This window comes from Cherax quadricarinatus, chromosome 7 (assembly GCF_038502225.1).
Source record: "Cherax quadricarinatus isolate ZL_2023a chromosome 7, ASM3850222v1, whole genome shotgun sequence".
In the NCBI taxonomy this organism is placed as follows: Eukaryota; Metazoa; Arthropoda; class Malacostraca; order Decapoda; family Parastacidae; genus Cherax; species Cherax quadricarinatus.
The window spans coordinates 55,941,680-55,962,095 of NC_091298.1; the positions used below are offsets into that span (position 1 = coordinate 55,941,680).

The 20,416-nt window shown below is 44.3% G+C and overlaps 1 protein-coding gene across 1 annotated transcript in view; it reads left to right on the forward strand.

Moving 5' to 3' along the window:
- Nucleotides 1–6,770: 6,770 nt before the first annotated feature.
- Nucleotides 6,771–20,416, forward strand: part of LOC128687043 (nephrin) — a 308,655-nt gene continuing 295,009 nt past the window's right edge. Inside the window, exons 1-2 of the mRNA XM_070082505.1 lie at nt 6,771–7,458; nt 12,756–12,888. Of these exons, the coding sequence (XP_069938606.1) occupies nt 7,380–7,458; nt 12,756–12,888 (212 nt within the window). The 5' untranslated portion in view covers nt 6,771–7,379. The remainder of the gene's footprint in view (nt 7,459–12,755; nt 12,889–20,416) is intronic.

Genomic DNA, 20,416 nt, shown 5'->3' on the forward strand with positions numbered 1-20,416 from the left:
ACCACGGTACAGGCGGGGATTGAACCCGCGGTGAGTGAGCTGTAAATCTCCAGAACAATCTTGTCATTACGAATTCTTGAATCAACAACAACAAGGCACAATACAGTAACTGGAAAAATACACAAATAACCCGCACATAGGAGAGATAGAAGCTCACGACGACGTTTCGGTCCGACTTGGAACATTTACAAAGTCACACTGTGTGACTGCAAATGGTCCAAGTCGGACCTAAATGTTGTCGTAAGCTTCTGTCTTCTATATGCGGGTTATTTGTGCATAACAGAGAATGAATTTATTCGAATTGTTAACTCTGATGGTTAAGGCCCATCAAGGGAGGTTCCTTGATATTGGTGAGGGGCTCTCGATCTCAGGAATAGAACTCGAGGTCAAATACCTTGAATTGAACCTGAGATCCTTCCAGTCTTCCCCAGGGGATGTGTGACTCCTACGGGATTACTCCCTCATCTTCCCACCATGAATATAATAATAATAATAATGGTTATTAACTTTTAACGACTCGAGAAAGTCGTCATCTCCAGAAAGTGAACCACATCCGTCGACCAACACCCAGGTACCTACTTATCACTGTACTCACCTAGTTGTGGTTGCAGGGGTCGAGTCATAGTTCCTGGCCCCGCCTCTTCAGTGTGAGAAAGACACTGTGCAATGAAACTTGTAATAATGGTTTCACTGCTAATAGTGTGACTCGCTTTCATTGTGTCTCATCAAATCTTCCCGTTCCCTCTTCCCCCGCAGAGTACGACCATGGTCAACAGTGACCAGATGGTAGTAGCAGTTACTTGGTCACAGCTGGTAGTAGCAGTTCGTCACTGCTGGTAGTAGCAGTTACTTGGCCACAGCTGGTGGTAGCAGTTACTTCGTCACTGCTGGTAGTAGCAGTTACTTCGTCACTGCTGGTAGTAGCAGTTACTTCGTCACTGCTGGTAGTAGCAGTTACTTGGCCACAGCTGGTAGTAGCAGTTACTTCGTCACTGCTGGTAGTAGCAGTTACTTCGTCACTGCTGGTAGTAGCAGTTACTTCGTCACTGCTGGTAGTAGCAGTTACTTGGTCACAGCTGGTAGTAGCAGTTACTTCGTCACTGCTGGTAGTAGCAGTTACTTGGTCACAGCTGGTAGTAGCAGTTACTTCGTCACTGCTGGTAGTAGCAGTTACTTCGTCACTGCTGGTAGTAGCAGTTACTTCGTCACTGCTGGTAGTAGCAGTTACTTGGTCACAGCTGGTAGTAGCAGTTACTTCGTCACTGCTGGTAGTAGCAGTTACTTCGTCACTGCTGGTAGTAGCAGTTACTTCGTCACTGCTGGTAGTAGCAGTTACTTGGTCACAGCTGGTAGTAGCAGTTCGTCACTGCTGGTAGTAGCAGTTACTTGGTCACAGCTGGTAGTAGCAGTTACTTCGTCACTGCTGGTAGTAGCAGTTACTTGGTCACAGCTGGTAGTAGCAGTTACTTCGTCACTGCTGGTAGTAGCAGTTACTTGGTCACAGCTGGTAGTAGCAGTTACTTCGTCACTGCTGGTAGTAGCAGTTACTTCGTCACTGCTGGTAGTAGCAGTTACTTCGTCACTGCTGGTAGTAGCAGTTACTTGGCCACAGCTGGTAGTAGCAGTTACTTCGTCACTGCTGGTAGTAGCAGTTACTTGGCCACAGCTGGTGGTAGCAGTTACGTGGTCACAGCTTGTAGTAGCAGTTTCTTTGTCACAGCTGGTAGTAATTTGGTCACATCTGGTGGTAGCAGTTACTTGGTCACAGCTGATGGTAGCAGTTACTTGGCCACAGCTGGTGGTAGCAGTTACTTGGTCACAGCTGGTGGTAGCAGTTACTTGGCCACAGCTGGTGGAAGCAGTAACTTGGCCACAGCTGGTAGTAGCAGTTACTGGTCACATCTGGTAGTAGCAGTTACTTGGCCACAGCTGGTGGCAGCAGGTATTGGTCACAGTTGGAAGTAGCAGGTATTGGTCACAGCTGGTAGTAAGTCACTTGACTGCAGCTGGTACAGTGGTAATAACGTCACTTGTGGTCATAATAAGTGGTTCGTCAAAAGGGTCATCAGGGCTGGTGGACCTAATTACCCACCGCAGGACATGAAAGCTTCAGGATCAATGAGGAAAGTTGGAGCAAATGAACGCTGAGTCTGGTCAACCAGTGATTCGAACACCACAGTGATTCAAACACCGCAGTGCACATTTATACCAGCAGTTATTTGAACAGAGTACTTTGAACACAGTGATTCACTGCTAAAAACAGGGGTTTTAGAGCCTATCGACTACACAAAAGTCAATAAGGCTGCACGACAATATTTTCACCACCAGACAAGAATACTTTAAGCCCTAAAGTAGGGATTAAAGTTGTTAAGCAAGACACGTGAGCAAACACTAAGACATATTTATTAGGAAACGTTTCGGTCCTGGGACTTTGATCACTTCTAACATACAGAGTGAGAGCGGAGAGTGAGGTGTGACACAAGGTGACCTGAAGAATGCCATACTGGGATGAGGACAGTTAGACAATGGGATCACGTGACTCCTGTGTTGTTAGGTAGGTGATGCTTTGCCTGCTTCACTACAATGTATGCTAATGTTTTTGAAATTTTGTAGTTTCCAGTATTATGTTCTGTGGTGTCGGTGACGGCGATTAGTGAGGCTTCCAGACATCGTCGGCGTTTAAGATCTTGCTCGGTAAGGACGAGTTGTGCCTCATCTCAATTCATCAAATGTCCCGTGGAGTCCCTGTGGAGGACACAGGCGTACCTTAGGTCGTCTCTGTTGCTGGCGTTTCAATGTTCGTTCAGACGGACCGAAAGATTTTTGCCTGGTTTCCGCTACATGTTTCTTGGGACAGTGTCTACAAGAGATGGTGTAGACGCGCACTGTGTAAGTTACAGGTGTGGGGCTACGTTTTATAGTGAGATCTTTGATACATGTGTTTATGGTGGAAATATGTATGTTGCTGTTAGAAAGTACCTGGCGAGTATTCGTGGCAGCATCACCATATTGGAGTACAATGAACTGCTTGGAGGACTGTTCCATGGAGGATTTGAGGATAGCTTGTGCCTTGAGTCTGCAATCCCGGATGAAGAAGGGTGGAAATTGAAGACGTGTGAAGACTTGTGTTATGTAGGTACACTCTTCAAGGAAACAGGTGTTGGAGATGCTAAGAGATCTCAAGAAACCATTAAGAACACCTCTCACAGTGCGGGTGTCTTGGTGCAAATAGAAGTGTACAAGTTCGTCCTTGTTGGTAGGTTTTCTACACACTTTGAAGAGAAGTTTGTCACTGTCGGGAGACCTGCACAGGAGGAAGTCAAGGAAAGGAAGTTTGCCATCTTTTTCGAGTTCCAGTGTAAACTTTATTGATGGTTCGAAAGCATTGATCTTGTTTATCTTAGAGTCCGACGATGCCTGGAAGCCTCGCTAATCGCCGTCACCGGAACCTTGGAACATAATATTGGAAACCACAAAATTTCAAAAACATTGGCATACATGATACTCAGCCAGGCAAAGCATCACCTACCTAACAGCACAGGAGTCTCGTGATCCCATTGTCTACCTGTCATCCCAGTATGGCATTCTTCAGGTCACCATGCGTCACTTACACCTCACTCAGGTCACCATGCCTCACTCACACCTCACTCAGGTCACCATGCCTCACTCACACCTCACTCAGGTCACCATGCCTCACTCACACCTCACTCAGGTCACCATGCCTCACTCACACCTCACTCAGGTCACCATGCCTCACTCACACCTCACTCTCCGCCTATATGTACTGTCTTTTTAACTTCTGTATGTTAGAAGTGATCAAGGTCCCAGGACCGAAACGTTTTCTGATATGTCTTAGTGTTTGCTTACGTGTTTTTCTAAACCAATTTATCGGTATCTATTACCAAGGTTTTAACCAGGGATTAAAGTAAACTCTCAGCATATATTCGCTGAGAGAAATACACCTCTCAAGGTATATATTTATGCTGTGAACAGAGTGCTTCGAATACCACAATTCACAGTTATACAGAGTTTCGAACACCACAAATCACAGCCATACAGTACTTCGAACACCACAATTCACAGCTATACAGTGCTTCGAACAGCACAGATCACAACTATACAGTGCTTCGAACACTGCAGTCCACAGCTATACAATGATTTGAACAGTGTTTCGAATACCTCAGTTCACAGCTATACAGTGACGTGAACATTATTATTATTATTATTATAATCAAAAAGAAGCGCTAAGCCACAAGGACTATACAGAGTGACGTGAACAGAGTGCTTCATTAGACACGTTATCTAGTAGACTGGATATATACACCAAGAGATATATTTCGTCGTATATATGCTGAGTGTTTAATCCTTATTTAAAGACAAAGTGCGCATATCTGCTAGGGAAGAGGTTACGTGCAGCCTTAAGACCTTAGTTTAGTCGATAGGCTTTAAACCTCCATTAACTAACCGCATCTAGCAATGCGATAGACGAGTACAGGTAAGGTTAGCCAACCTAGAAACCTTGCTTAACCTCACCAACTGTGCCTCAGAATACAGCTTGGAAGAGAGCCTACTGTATTTTCCTGTAGTGCTGAGCCCATCTGAATCTTTCAGCACAGGGAGTGCTGAGGGTTCCTTCTTCAGCTTTTTGCTCCCAGGGCTTTGACCAGTGTTCAGTACTTCCACGGGAAGTACTGACCAGGTGGTTGTTCTGTTATCCAGCTGTCTCTCCAAGCGTGTACTTTCTTTCTTTACAAGATCACTTTCATTACTGATGAAGTCACGTGTTTTCTTAACGAGATCACGTACTTTATGAGATCGCATGCTTTCTTAATGAGATAACGTACTTTCTTAATGAGATCACGTACTTCTTCAATGAGATCACGTACTTTCTTAATGAGATCACGTACTTCTTTAATGAGATCTCGTACTTTCTTAATGAGATAACATACTTTAATGAGATCACGTACTTCTTTAATGAGATCTCGTACTTTCTTAATGAGATAACATACTTTAATGAGATCACGTACTTAATGAAATCACGTACCTAATGATATCACGTACTTTCTTAATGAGATCACGTACTTAATGAGGTCACATGCTTTCTGAAAGAAATTATGTATTATCTTAATGAAAACGCGTACTTTTTTTAATACTTCTTTCACTAAATGACAAAAATTGTAGAATTTAATATTAATTCTAGGCTGGACTTTAGTCCCTGTTTTAGGGATTAAAGTATTCTTGAACAGGTGACATGTAGCCCTAATGACCATTCTAGCAGTTGAGAGATTTAATCCTTGTTACCTGGAGTTTACCTGGAGAGAGTTTCGGGGGTCAACGCCCCCGCGGCCCGGTCTGTGACCAGGCCAACCATCCTAACCTTTCACCCACATCATTATTGAGACAACGAGGAAAAAAATCAGATACCCCATGATATACCTGTGATTGGTTGAAGCCAATCACAGGTACATCATGGGGTTGAGCTGTTGAAGAGAGGCCTGAGACTAGCAACAACTGTGTTATGCGTGATGCAACTAGCTGTGTTATTATTATTAAATATTAGCCGGTATTCTCCCGGCCCGGGCCTTTTCCAAGTGGTGGCCCGGCCTTGGCTCCCTCTTTAGGGAGTGTCTGAGACCTAAGTCTCCCATGGGAGGAGGCACAAGTACCTCCTCATCTTTGGGACCAACTGTCCCCAGGCCTAGCCACAAGATAGGCCTTTCTGGTCTGCCATCCCCGCCCCAAGGGGGCAAATGAGAATGACAGTCTTATGAGCTAAAGGCTCGGGCTCAGGCACCTACCCTACCCTAGAAGGGTTAGGCATGGTATCGATCAACTAGCTGTGAGGTGTGCACTTCTATCTTATAACAACTGCCACAATATTTCATAACAGGGACTGAAAAATTAGTTTCCCATTATGGTCCGTGATTATATTATTAAGTGAGCTTAATATTTATGGTGAATTTACCATCCTTTGTGGGTGTACGCTCACCCAGCACACACAATATACGCCCCTGTCAACCAGGCTGTTGTTGCCAGCAGCCAGGCAGGTTCATACAGTTATGGCGACTCAGGTAGTGGTCCAGTTTTTCTCTTGAAAACTTGTACTCTTGTTCTGGCAGTATTTCCCAGAAACTAATTAATATTTTTATTGGCTTGAGAAGGACAGATTTTCCTATATTAATTCCGGGAAAATTAATGAAAATATACTTCAGAATCTCTCATTACATAAGTGGGTTTAAACGTTTTGGTAAATAAAACGTATTTTTCAGGCGTTTTAGGAATTATTTCTTAATTTAGTCATTTTCAAAGAAATTTGTATTTAAATACATGTTGCTTTGGGAATTTTTAATTATTTTTTTTATTTATTAATGGAAGGTTAAAAAATCTTGAGGAGTTTTAAGGTTATTTAATTTTTTATGCGATTTATATAATTATTAAAAAAATTTCTTGTGTAATCCATAAAAGAACAATTTATATGCTAATGATTACTGTATTATTTATGAGAGAGAGAGAGAGACATACAGACAGACAGTCAAACAGACAGAGAGGGAGAGAGAGAGAGAGAGAGAGGCTGCGTGGAGAGAAAGAATGACAAAACAGGAGGGAGCCTTCTCTATATTTCACAAAATTCTGTGTTTAAAAATCCACAGCTACATGAGCCTGGCTGTGGCTCCCACAAGTACTCTAAATCTGTTCCACTCTTTTCTGTGCTCCACAGAACGTGTGTAGGTCATTTCAAGCCAGAAATAGTCATTTTGATTGAGCCAGAATACTCTAGTCTGGAGTGAGCTATGTTATATTTAGACTGATGAATTAACTAGTGTATTTGACTGTGTTTCAGGGGAAACCAAAGTTGTTGGCGATTAATAAAAAATAACAGGAAAAAACTAACTGGACAAGTGTTTGACAGAAATGCTGAAGCACTTTAATTATCGGATAATTTTCCAACTGCATTGCAGTTTGCTTCAATGAAATATGTAAGTGAAAGAGAATATACAGCGACTGAAAAAATGACGAAATATGAGATGTAATATACTCTGATAAACTAAGTTTATCAGAGTATAAACTTAGTTTATACTCTGAAAATTAAAAGAAGTGAATTACGAAGAAAAACTCACAGAAAGTGTTTGTATAATGTATAACTGTGACTTCATTAAGGGGACCTGCAGATAGTAAAGACATGGTGTGAAGCCACGACAGGACAGCAGGTGATAATAAGATGATCTGAGATGGTGTCGGTGATACGCGTCTCTCGGACTGTGCAAGACCGTGATGTCACTGTTGAGTGACATCAGATACAGTGCAGGAAACTATCAAGACAATGTTGTTACTGTTGAGTGAGTGACACATCAGAGACGGTGCAAGAGGCTGTCAGTACAATGTTGTCACCGAGAGGAATACTTGCTCTCGTCTGCTACTTTCTCCTGCCTCACTCCCTCACACACGCAGCGAAGAAAGGTAAGTAAAACATTACAACAGTAAATAATGTGTAAACACCGTGAAGTAAGATACAAAAGTTCTCTTAGGACCTCTATTAAGGAGCTTTTTTAGTTTATTACAGAGAAATGTAGAAGAAATATTGATAATAGGTACAAGGTCAGAGAGAAACGTAGGAGAGGGAATATTGATACTAGGTACAAGATCAGATACTGCATGTGGGGGAAGGGGGATACTTAATAGCTGTGGCAGGTTCGGAAAGGATGAACCTGGCGAAAAAATCTGAAACTATATAACTGCCAGAATATTGCTGGATGTAGTGTAGGCTGCGTTGAGCTTATTGACAAACTCAACTCTGTTGAAACGTCAGCCGAGTTCAACATGATGGTTGTTTTCCTTTTCTTGACGCACTTCTGTGCAGCACTAAACCGAATTTCAAGATCAACAGGAAAGCTTACAAAGATGAGAAATGTTATCACAGAATTCTGCTTGAAAGCATTTAGTACTGGTTTCCTAGAAGAAAAATGTAACTACATACACTTGATGTCTTTTTTAACCTAGATACCCAAAACTCTTTATTAAAAGTTGTCTAGTAAAGAGAATTATTCACTCTACAAGTCAGAGACACCATATACATTCAGCCAGGTTCCAGACAGCTTCCCCAACCGCTTTCCCAGAGTAATATCAGCGTAACCAACACCACGGATAGGTCTATCAAGAATCTACTTAGTAAAACACTCAAGTAAAGAAATTAGCAGTAACATCTGCACTATACTATGTGGTGGATGCCACAAAGTATACGTAGGGTAAGACCTCTAGAATTTGGAATAAAACGATCATAATAATAATAATAATAATAAGAAGAAGAATACAGTCCTAGGTGACATCAATGACATACTACTATATAGAAAGCCGCTTGTTATGCTGAACATTTCGGATTTGGTCAATTTTGCTCCCAGGATGCGGCCCACACCAGTCTAGTGACACCCAGGGACCTATTTTACTGAAAGGCAAACAGGGACAGCAGGTGTCTTAAGGTAACACGTCCTAACGTTTCCATCCATACCAGGGATCAAACCATGGAGCTCAGCGTGTGTGCTCACACGATTTAAACAACGCCTGCACTATACCCCGGGACTCCCACAAACATCACATAAACTTCAAAGACACGAAATTAGTTATTGAAGAAACTGGCGAGCACCACAGGCGCTGTTTAGAATTTACCGCTGCCAATACCATCACACAAACATCTTGCAGTTATATAATTTTTTACGGTGGCCCATGGCCTGGTGGCGAAAGGTCTCGCTTCAAACGCTGAGGGGTCCGGGTTCGATTCCCGGCGAAGGGGCGGAAACATTGGGCGCGTTTCCTTACACCGGTTGTCTCTGTTCACCCATCAGTAAAATGGGTACCTGAGTAATAGTCGACTGGTGTGGGTCGCATCCTGGGACAAAACTGACCTAATTTGCGCGAAATGCTCAGCATAACAAGCGGCTTTCTGTATAGTAGTGTCATTGATGTCAGCTAGGACTGTATACCTTGTACATGTACTTGTAGAAATTAAGATTTCTTCTTCTTCTTCTTCTTCTTCTTCTTCTTCTTCTTCTTCTTCTTCTTCTTCTTCTTCTTCTTCTTCTTCTTATTCTTATTATTATTATTATTATTATAATGTTCTTGGTGTGTTCATCCTGCCCAAGCTAGACAGCCATCAAGAAGCCTAGACCTCACATGCGGTACCTGACCTGCTATCTTATATATGTGCTCCAATGGTCCCCATATGTACTCCAACTGTCACTATATGTACTCTAACTCTCACAATATATACTCCAACGGTCACTGTATGTACTCCAACTCCAACAGTATGTACTCCAACTGTCACTGTATGTACTCCAATGGTCACTGTATGTACTCCAACTGTCACTATATGTACTCCAACTGTCACTATATGTACTCCAACTGTCACTATGTACTCCAACGGTCAATGTATGTACTCCAATTGCCACTGTATGTACTCCAACTGTCACTATATGTACTCCAACTACAACCTAAACCTTAAATGTATATTGCTCATTAGATTTAGTTGTAAAGTAATAAACATTCAAGCACATACTCAGGACTGGGTACGAGATCACACACGACGGTAAGGACCACTCTGTGGGCGAAATGTCTTCTGTGAAGAGTGCCTCCTCGTGCCTCGAGAGGATGGCGGTAGCGCAGTGACTGTCTTGGAAGACGCCAGAGCAAGTTTGACTTCCTCGGATCAAACCTGGTTGCGTCTCATTCTCCGGGTGCTGCATTGCCCTTGCGGGTTCAGCGCTTCGACTTTAATATTTTGATGGAAATGTTGTTTATAGTAGTAATAGTAAATGCTGAGACGCAATACAATATTTTTACACTGTAAAGGCTGGGAAGAACTACAATGAGGCTGGAGCAGTGACAGCAGGGGTTCACATTGTATTTTCAATGCTGGAGCAGTGACATCAGGGGTTCACACTGTATTTTCAAGGCTGGAGCAGTGACAGCAGGGGTTCACACTGTATTTTCAAGGCTGGAGCAGTGACAGTAGGGGTTCACACTGTATTTTCAAGGCTGGAGCAGTGACAGCAGGGTTCACACTGTATTTTCATGGCTGGAGCAGTGACAGCAGGGGTTCACACTGTATTTTCAAGGCTGGAGCAGTGACAGTAGGGGTTCACACTGTATTTTCAAGGCTGGAGCAGTGACAGCAGGGTTCACACTGTATTTTCAAGGCTGGAGCAGTGACAGCAGGGGTTCACACTGTATTTTCATGGCTGGAGCAGTGACAGCAGGGGTTCACACTGTATTTTCAAGGCTGGAGCAGTGACAGCAGGGGTTCACACTGTATTTTCAAGGCTGGAGCAATGACAGTAGGTGTTCATACTGTATTTTCAAGGCTGGAGCAGTGACAGCAGGGTTCACACTGTAATTTCATGGCTGGAGCAGTGACAGCAGGGTTCACACTGTATTTTCATGGCTGGAGCAGTGACAGCAGGGGTTCACACTGTATTTTCATGGCTGGAGCAGTGATAGCAGGGGTTCACACTGTAATTTCAAGGCTGGAGCAGTGACAGCAGGGTTCACACTGTATTTTCATGGCTGGAGCAGTGACAGCAGGGTTCACACTGTATTTTCAAGGCTGGAGCAGTGACAGCAGGGGTTCACACTGTATTTTCATGGCTGGAGCAGTGACAGCAGGGTTCACACTGTATTTTCAAGGCTGGAGCAGTGACAGCAGGGGTTCACACTGTATTTTCATGGCTGGAGCAGTGACAGTAGGGGTTCACACTGTATTTTCATGGCTGGAGCAGTGACAGCAGGGGTTCGCACTGTATTTTCATGGCTGGAGCAGTGACAGCAGGGGTTCACACTGTATTTTCAAGGCTGGAGCAGTGACAGCAGGGGTTCACACTGTATTTTCAAGGCTGGAGCAGTGACAGCAGGGGTTCACACTGTATTTTCATAGCTGGAGCAGTGACAGCAGGGGTTCACATTGTATTTTCATGGCTGGAGCAGTGACAGCAGGGGTTCACATTGTATTTTCATGGCTGAAGCAGTGACAACAGGGGTTCACACTGTATTTTCATGGCTGGAGCAGTGACAGCAGCGGTTCACACTGTATTTTCATGGCTGCAGCAGTGACAACAGGAGTTCACATTGTATTTTCATGGCTGGAGCAGTGACAGCAGGGTTCACACTATATTTTCATGGCTAGAGCGGTGACAACAGGGGTTCACACTGTATTTTCATGACTGGAGCAGTGACAGCAGGGGTTCACATTGTATTTTCATGGCTGGAGCAGTGACAGCAGGGTTCACATTGTATTTTCATGGCTGAAACAGTGACAACAGGGTTCACACTGTATTTTCATGGCTGGAGCAGTGACAGCAGGGTTCACACTATATTTTCATGGCTGGAGCGGTGACAACAGGGGTTCACACTGTATTTTCATGACTGGAGCAGTGACAGCAGGGGTTCACATTGTATTTTCATGGCTGGAGCAGTGACAGCAGGGTTCACATTGTATTTTCATGGCTGAAACAGTGACAACAGGGTTCACACTATATTTTCATGACTGGAGCAGTGACAGCAGGGGTTCACATTGTATTTTCATGGCTGAAACAGTGACAACAGGGTTCACACTATATTTTCATGGCTGAAACAGTGACAACAGGGTTCACACTATATTTTCATGGCTGGAGCAGTGACAGCAGGGGTTCACACTATATTTTCATGGCTGGAGCAGTGACAGCAGGGTTCACACTATATTTTCATGGCTGGAGCAGTGACAACAGGGGTTCACACTATATTTTCATGGCTGGAGCAGTGACAGCAGGGGTTCACACTATATTTTCATGGCTGGAGCAGTGACAGCAGGGTTCACTATATTTTCATGGCTGGAGCAGTGACAGCAGGGTTCACATTATATTTTCATGGAGATGTAAACTGTGGAATCATGATTTGGAGGGATTGAGATTGACTTCCATGATACTCATATGTTAGTGCTAGGAGTGGTTAGGTAAAGATTGGATTGTAGGTGACTAGGTAAAGATTGGATTGTAGGTGGTTAGGTAAAGATTGGATTGTAGGTGGTTAGGTAAAGATTAGATTGTAGGTGGTTAGGTCAAGATTGGATTGCAGGTGGTTAGGTAAAGATTGGATTGTAGGTGGTTAGGTAAAAATTGGATTGTAGGTGGCTAGGTAAAGATTAGATTGTAGGTGGTTAGGTCAAGATTGGATTGCAGGTGGTTCGGTAAAAATTGGATTGCAGGTGGTTCGGTAAAGATTGGATTGTAGGTGGTTAGGTAAAGATTGGATTGTAGGTGGTTAGGTAAAGATTGGATTGTAGGTGGTTAGGTAAAGATTGGATTGTAGGTGGTTAGGTAAAGATTGTATTGTAGGTGGTTAGGTAAAGATTGGATTGTATGTGAACTACCTAAATTCCCAGAGGAAACTTATGTGTTCACTGGTTCTAATTCTTGTTACCTAGTGGGTGATTGTGTTAATGATGTGAACCTCAGAACTTTCACAGGCAGTTTCAAATCTTAGTTTGACGGTACTGTGAACAGCACCAGTTCACGGTGCCCAGTTCACGGTATTTTGAGATGCTACAGACAGTAGCTCCAGTTCACACTTAATACACTTCCCATTACCAGTTGAAATTACAAAACTTCGTGAAGGTAACACTCTTAAGATCAAGAATTTTCTCCCTAATCCAACCAGGCCCTCCAGCATTTTTCGATTTACAAAAAATATAAAATTAACACGTATGTATTTTAGAATGTGTTTGCGTGTTGCAGGAGTGTGGCGGCGTGTGGAGGCGGTGTCTGGACGCGAGGCCGTCCTGCCCTGCGAAGTAGGTGTCCTCGACTCTTCAGATATGGTCTTCGTGGTCCTGTGGTACACCAACGGAGAGAAGGAACCCATATATAGGTGAGTCCGGGGGCTTCATGTTGGTATTTCTTACGGTTTTTCCTTGGTATTGGTATCTGATAGTGATGAATCATTCACTCCTCTTTGTTGATTCCCCACCAAAAAAATCCTTATTGAATCCCCGCCAAAACCTCCTTGTTGAATCCCCGCCAAAACCTCTTTGTTGATTCCCCACCAAAACTTCCTTGTTGATTCTCCGCCAAAATCAGTTAGGTATCTTTATTCCGAGGCGTTTCGCCTACACAGTAAGCTTCGTCAGTCAAATACAGAGGACGCAGCAGAAGCAGTAAAGATGATGCAATTACTCCATTACCCTGGAAGACGAAAGGTTTTGAAATAAAGATACGTAACTGTTGCAGATGTATTTTATCAACTTGACGCGACGGTCTGGAGTTTTGAAACTCTCTGATCACGGGTTCTAATCCCACTCGTGGTATGGTTTAACTTGTCGCAATTGTATACCATTATCATATTCAGCATAGTAAGGGATTGAATTGCCTAAACGATCTGCCACAGGAATATTTTTGTACCAAGATAACACAGTGTTGTATCAGACAAGTATCTGGCGGAAGGAGTCATGTCTGCAGGCGAAACGTTTCGACAGTGAAGATACCCAGGTCACTGTGTCGATTTTTTTTTTGGTTCGTCATCCGAAAGAAAATTTCTGGAGAAAAATGCGTTTAGATAAGGGTGTAAAATCAATAGTTTGGATATTACCCGTCCTCACCGTACAGGGCAATTCCAACCATGAAGGAATAGCCCAACCCAGAGGTTTAGCCAGCCCCAAAAACCCTGCCTACCCCTAAAGGTCAAGCTAAATCCAACCAATCCGCAAAGTTAAAGCTAAACCTAATGTCCGGCCTATATCATAGGTATATCTTAACCTAGAGGTCAAGGGTGAGCTTGACCTCTAGGTTAAGATATACCTATGGCATTAACTTACCCGATAAGGCTAAGCTGTATCCAAAGAGTTACTTGGATTCAAACGTGAATCCCATTCCAAACAGTTGTTCCACTCCGAAGGCTCAACCCAACCCAAGGCCTAGCCTACAAAAAAAGTGAAAATATCTCGAAGGCCCAGGGAACGTCAAAGGCCCAACCCATCACAAAAGTTCATCCAATCCCAAAGGCCCATCCCAACCCAAAGGCCCTACCCATCCCCAAAAGCTCACCCTATCCCAAATGCCCATCCCATCCCAAAGGTCCAACCTGTCTCAGAAGGCCTACCCCAAGCCCCCCCCCCCCCTCCCCAAAAAGAAAAATACGGCAAACACAAATAACCCGCACAAAATAGAAAAATATGACGACATTTCAGTCCGAATTGTCCCAAGTCGGACCGAAACGTCGTCAAAATTTTCTCCTTTGTGCGGATTATTTATGTATTGTTCCAGTCTCGATATTGTGACTTTGTATTCTTCATAATACTGCATATTTTACGAAGCCCTTTAGCGAAAATAAAACAAACCAAGATCATAGAAAATGGCTAACTCTGGAAGAGAAAATTCAAGGAGTGTGAAAAGTCACTGGGGGAACTTCTGACTTCATAAGGATCCATGAGTTGGGCATTTTGCAAGATGACATAAAAATGGTAAATTCTTTTTAAGAAATTCAAGAAAAAACTAAAGGGTACTTGAAGGTAAAAATAACCATAGGGATAACTTCAGCGCTTGATGCAGAGTCTTGAACACTAGGAACCTTGAACACCAGGAACCTTGAACACCAGTAACCTTGAACACAAGAAACATTAAACACCAGGAACCTTGAACACCAGGAACCTTGAACACCAGGAACCTTGAACACCAGGAACATTGAACACCAGGAACCTTGAACACCAGGAACCTTGAACACCAGAAACATTAAACACCAGGAACCTTGAACACCAGGAACCTTGAACACCAGGAACCTTGAACACCAGGAACCTTGAACACCAGAAACATTAAACACCAGGAACCTTGAACACCAGGAACCTTGAACACCAGGAACCTTGAACACCAGGAACATTGAACACCAGGAACCTTGAACACCAGAAACATTAAACACCAGGAACCTTTAACACCAGGAACCTTGAACACCAGAAACATTAAACACCAGGAACATCAAACTTCAGGAACATCAAACTTCAGGAACATCAAGCACTAGTAACATTATGCTCCAGGAACCTTGAGCACCAGGAGCATCAAAATCCAGGAACCTTGAACACCAGGAACATCATACACTAGGAATATTAAACACCAGGAACCTTGAGCACCAGGAACATCAAACTCCAGGAACCTTGAGCACCAGGAACATCAAACACCAGGAACATCAAACACCAGGAACCTCGAACACCAGGAACCTTGAACACCAGGAACATCAAACACTAGGAACATCAAACACTAGGAACATCAAACTCCGGGAACTTTGAACACCAGAAACCTTGAACACCAGGAAAATCAGGCTCCAGAAACCTGGAACATCAAACACCAGGAATATCAGGCTCCAGAAACTTGGAACATCAAACACCAGGAACATCAAACACCAGGAACCTTGAACACCAGGAACATCAAATTCCAGGAACCTTGAACACCAGGAATCTCGAACACCAGGAACCTTGAACACTAGGAACGTCAAACAACAGGAACATCAAACACCAGGAACCTTGAACAACAGGAGGTCATTGAACACAAGAACCTTGATTACCAGGAACATCAAACACCAGGAACCTCGAACACAAGGAAGCTTGAACACCAGGAACATCAAACACCAGGAACATCAAACACCAGGAACATCATAATCCAGGAACACCAAACACCAGGAACATCAAACCCCAGGAACCTTGAACACCAGGAACATCAAGCTCCAGAAAACAGGAACACCAGGAACATCAAACATCAGGAACATCATACTCTGGGAACTTTGAACACCAGGAACCTTGAACACCAGGAACATCAAGCTCCAGAAAACAGGAACACCAGGAACATCAAACAACAGGAACATCAAACACCAGGAACCTTGAACAACCGGAGGTCGTTGAACACCCAGGAACCTTGATTACCAGGAACATCAAACACCAGGAACTTCGAACACCAGGAACCTCGAACACAAGGAACCTTAAACACCAGGAACTTTGAATACCAGGAACCTTGAACACCAGGAACCTTGAGCACCAGGGGGTTGTTGAACACCAGGAACCTTTGTCATGTAGGGGGAGGGTAATGATTAGGGGAATATGGGGGTAATGGGAGGGAGTCAGTAGGTAGGTGACAGGCGAGGCAGTAGGAGGGATGAGTGCGGAGGTAGGTAGGAGATGACAGGAGAGGTGAGCGGTAGGTAGGTAATGTGAGGTCACTGGTGACTGCAACTTCACCTCTCATTACTCTACCCTCGCACTCCACACTACTCACCCTCTCACTACTTTAACTAAACATAAATAAATGGAGAAAATAACGGGGACAGTGAATATTACTATTCTACTCAAACACAGTTTATTATTAAGTCCTTGTACAATAATATATTTGGGAACAGGAGAACATTATTGTGGTTTAGATAAACGGGATGGTATGTATAAGCAGTGAGACAGGGAATACAATCAACTTGACCAAAATGAATGTAACTTACAATATAGTTCAGAGGGCAGTTCATCACAGGAACTAAGCCACAGGTCCCAAGACCTACACAGCACGAGTACTGTGCCAAGCCTCCAACAGTCTCCTCCAGAGACTTCAGCAGCCTTCTCCCGAGCCCTGCACCCCAGCAGCAGCTCCGCTCGAAGTCTCTGCTCAGGAGCTCTGCACTCCAGCATCAGCTCCGCTCGAATCCCCTGATCATGCTCTTACTTGGGCTTTTATGGTGGTCCAAGCCCCCTCCACAACCACGTGTACGACCTGACGCCGTCAAGAACGAAAGACCTCAGACGTGGGCGTGGCTACAGACGTTTGCCAAGGCAAGGTGTGACCATATAATTGGTTAAATTAGGTCTCCCCAGAGACCTCACAAGCCCAGCTGAACTACATCACACCTTGAACACCAGGAACCTTGAGCACCAGGAACCTTGAACACCAGAAACCTTGAGCACCAGGAACCTTGAACACCAGAAACCTTGAGCACCAGGAACCTCAATCACCAGGAGGTTGTTGAACATCAAGAATCTCGAACACCAGGAACCTTGAACACCAGGAACCTTGAATGCGAGGAACCTTGAACACCAGGAGGTTGTTGAACACCAGGAATCTCGAACACAAGGAACCTTGAACACCAGGAACCTTGAATGCCAGGAATCATGAACACCAGAAATCTCGAACGCAAGGCACCTTGAACACCAGGAACCTTAAACACCGGGAACATTGAACACCAGGAACCTTGAACACCAGGCACCTTGAACACCAGGAACCTTGAGCACCAGGAACCTTGAGCACCAGGAACCTTGAACACCAGGAACCTTGAACACCAGGAACCGTTGATACCAGGAACTTCGAACACCAGGAACCTCGAACACCAGGGACCTCGAACTCTAGGAACCTCGAACACCAGAAAGTTCTTGAACGCCAAGAGGTTCTTGAGCACCAGGAACTCCTTCAACTCCAGGAGGTTCTTGAGCACCAGGAGGTTCTTCAACACCAGGAAGTTCTTCAACACCAGGAAGTTCTTCAACACCAGGAGGTTCTTCAACACCAGGAAGTTCTTCAACACCAGGAAGTTCTTCAACACCAGGAGGTTCTTGAGCACCAGGAGGTTCTTCAACACCAGGAAGTTCTTCAACACCAGGAAGTTCTTCAACACCAGGAGGTTCTTCAACACCAGGAAGTTCTTCAACACCAGGAAGTTCTTCAACACCAGGAAGTTCTTCAACACCAGGAGGTTCTTCAACACCAGGAAGTTCTTCAACACCAGGAAGTTCTTCATCACCAGGAAGTTCTTCAACACCAGGAAGTTCTTCAACACCAGGAAGTTCTTCAACACCAGGAAGTTCTTCAACACCAGGAAGTTCTTCAACACCAGGAGGTTCTTCAACACCAGGAGGTTCTTCAACACCAGGAGGTTCTTCAACACCAGGAAGTTCTTCAACACCAGGAGGTTCTTCAACACCAGGAGGTTCTTCAACACCAGGAAGTTCTTCAACACCAGGAAGTTCTTCAACACCAGGAGGTTCTTCAACACCAGGAGGTTCTTCAACACCAGGAAGTTCTTCAACACCAGGAGGTTCTTCAACACCAGGAGGTTCTTCAACACCAGGAAGTTCTTCAACACCAGGAAGTTCTTCATCACCAGGAAGTTCTTCAAAATCAGGAAGTTCTTCAACACCAGAAGGTTCTTCAACACCAGGAGGTTCTTCAACACCAGGAGGCTCTTCAACACCAGGAAGTTCTTCAACACCAGGAAGTTCTTCAACACCAGGAAGTTCTTCAACACCAGGAGGTTCTTCTTCAACACCAGGAAGTTCTTCAACACCAGTTCTTCAAAACCAGGAAGTTGTTCAACACCAGGAAGTTCTTCAAAACCAGGAGGTTCTTCAACACCAGGAAGTTCTTCAACACCAGGAAGTTCTTCAACACCAGGAAGTTCTTCAACACCAGGAGGTTCTTCAACACCAGGAAGTTCTTCAACACCAGGAGGTTCTTCAACACCAGGAGGTTGTTCAACACCAGGAGGTTCTTCAACACCAGGAGGTTCTTCAACACCAGGAGGTTGCTCAGCACCAGGAGGTTCTTCAACACCAGGAAGTTCTTCAACACCAGGAAGTTCTTCAACACCAGGAAGTTCTTCAAAACGAGGAAGTTCTTCAACACCAGGAAGTTCTTCAAAACGAGGAAGTTCTTCAACACCAGGAAGTTCTTCAAAACCAGGAAGTTCTTCAACACCAGGAAGTTCTTCAAAACCAGGAAGTTCTTCACCAAGAGGTTGTTCAACACCAGGAGGTTCACCAGGAGGTTCTTCAACACCGTTCTTCAACACCAGGAGGTTCTTCAACACCAGGAAGTTCTTCAACACCAGGAAGTTCTTCAACACCAGGAGGTTCTTCAACACCAGGAAGTTCTTCAACACCAGGAGGTTCTTCAACACCAGGAGGTTCTTCAACACCAGGAGGTTCTTCAACACCAGGAGGTTCTTCAACACCAGGAGGTTCTTCAACACCAGGAAGTTCTTCAACACCAGGAGGTTCTTCAACACCAGGAAGTTCTTCAACACCAGGAAGTTCTTCAACACCAGGAGGTTGTTCAACACCAGGAGGTTGTTCAACACCAGGAAGTTCTTCAACACCAGGAGGTTGTTCAACACCAGGAGGATCTTCAACACCAGGAGGTTGTTCAACACCAGGAAGTTGTTCAACACCAGGAAGTTGTTCAACACCAGGAGGTTGTTCAACACCAGGAGGATCTTCAACACCAGGAGGTTGTTCAACACCAGGAGGTTGTTCAACACCAGGAAGTTGTTCAACACCAGGAAGTTGTTCAACACCAGGAGGTTGTTCAACACCAGGAGGTTGTTCAACACCAGGAAGTTGTTCAACACCAGGAAGTTGTTCAACACCAGGAGGTTGTTCAACACCAGGAAGTTGTTCAACACCAGGAAGTTGTTCAACACCAGGAGGTTGTTCAACACCAGGAAGTTGCTCAACACCAGGAAGTTGTTCAACACCAGGAAGTTGTTCAACACCAGGAGGTTGTTCAACACCAGGAGGTTGTTCAACACCAGGAAGTTGTTCAACACCAGGAGGTTGTTCAACACCAGGAAGTTGTTCAACACCAGGAAGTTCAACACCAGGAGGTTGTTCAACACCAGGAAGTTGTTCAACACCAGGAAGTTGTTCAATACCAGGAAGTTGTTCAACACCAGGAAGTTGTTCAACACCAGGAAGTTGTTCAACACCAGGAAGTTGTTCAACACCAGGAAGTTGTTCAACACCAGGAAGTTGTTCAACAGGAGGTTGTTCAAAACCAGGAAGTTGTTCAACACCAGGAAGTTGTTCAACACCAGGAGGTTGTTCAACACCAGGAAGTTGTTCAACACCAGGAGGTTGTTCAACACCAGGAGATTGTTCAACACCAGCAGCTTCAGTAACAGCAGCACCAGCGCATCAGACTGGGCATCCTCATTATCATCATTCCTCTAGTACCAGCATCATCCCGGAATATACAACATCATCCTGGAATATACAACATCATCCCAGTATATGCAGCATCATTCCAGTATATACAGCATCATCCCAGTATACACAGCATCACCACAGTACACATAGGATCCCACCAAACACAGCACACCCCAATATACTTAGCATCATTCGAGCATATACAGCATCCTCCCGGTATACACAGCATAATCTCAGCACTCTTGCCATCATTCTAGCATACACAGCATTATCCCATCATCATCCCAGTATACTTAGCATCATCTAAGCATATAGATCATCATGCTTATCATCCTCAGTGTCAGCAGACTCCACCGTTATCACGGCTGTCACATGTCAGCTTTGATATCAGCTGGGATAATTTTCCGGGTCCATGACCTGTTTGTTAGTGGTCTGTGTCCTGACGTTTCCGGGTCATGTCTG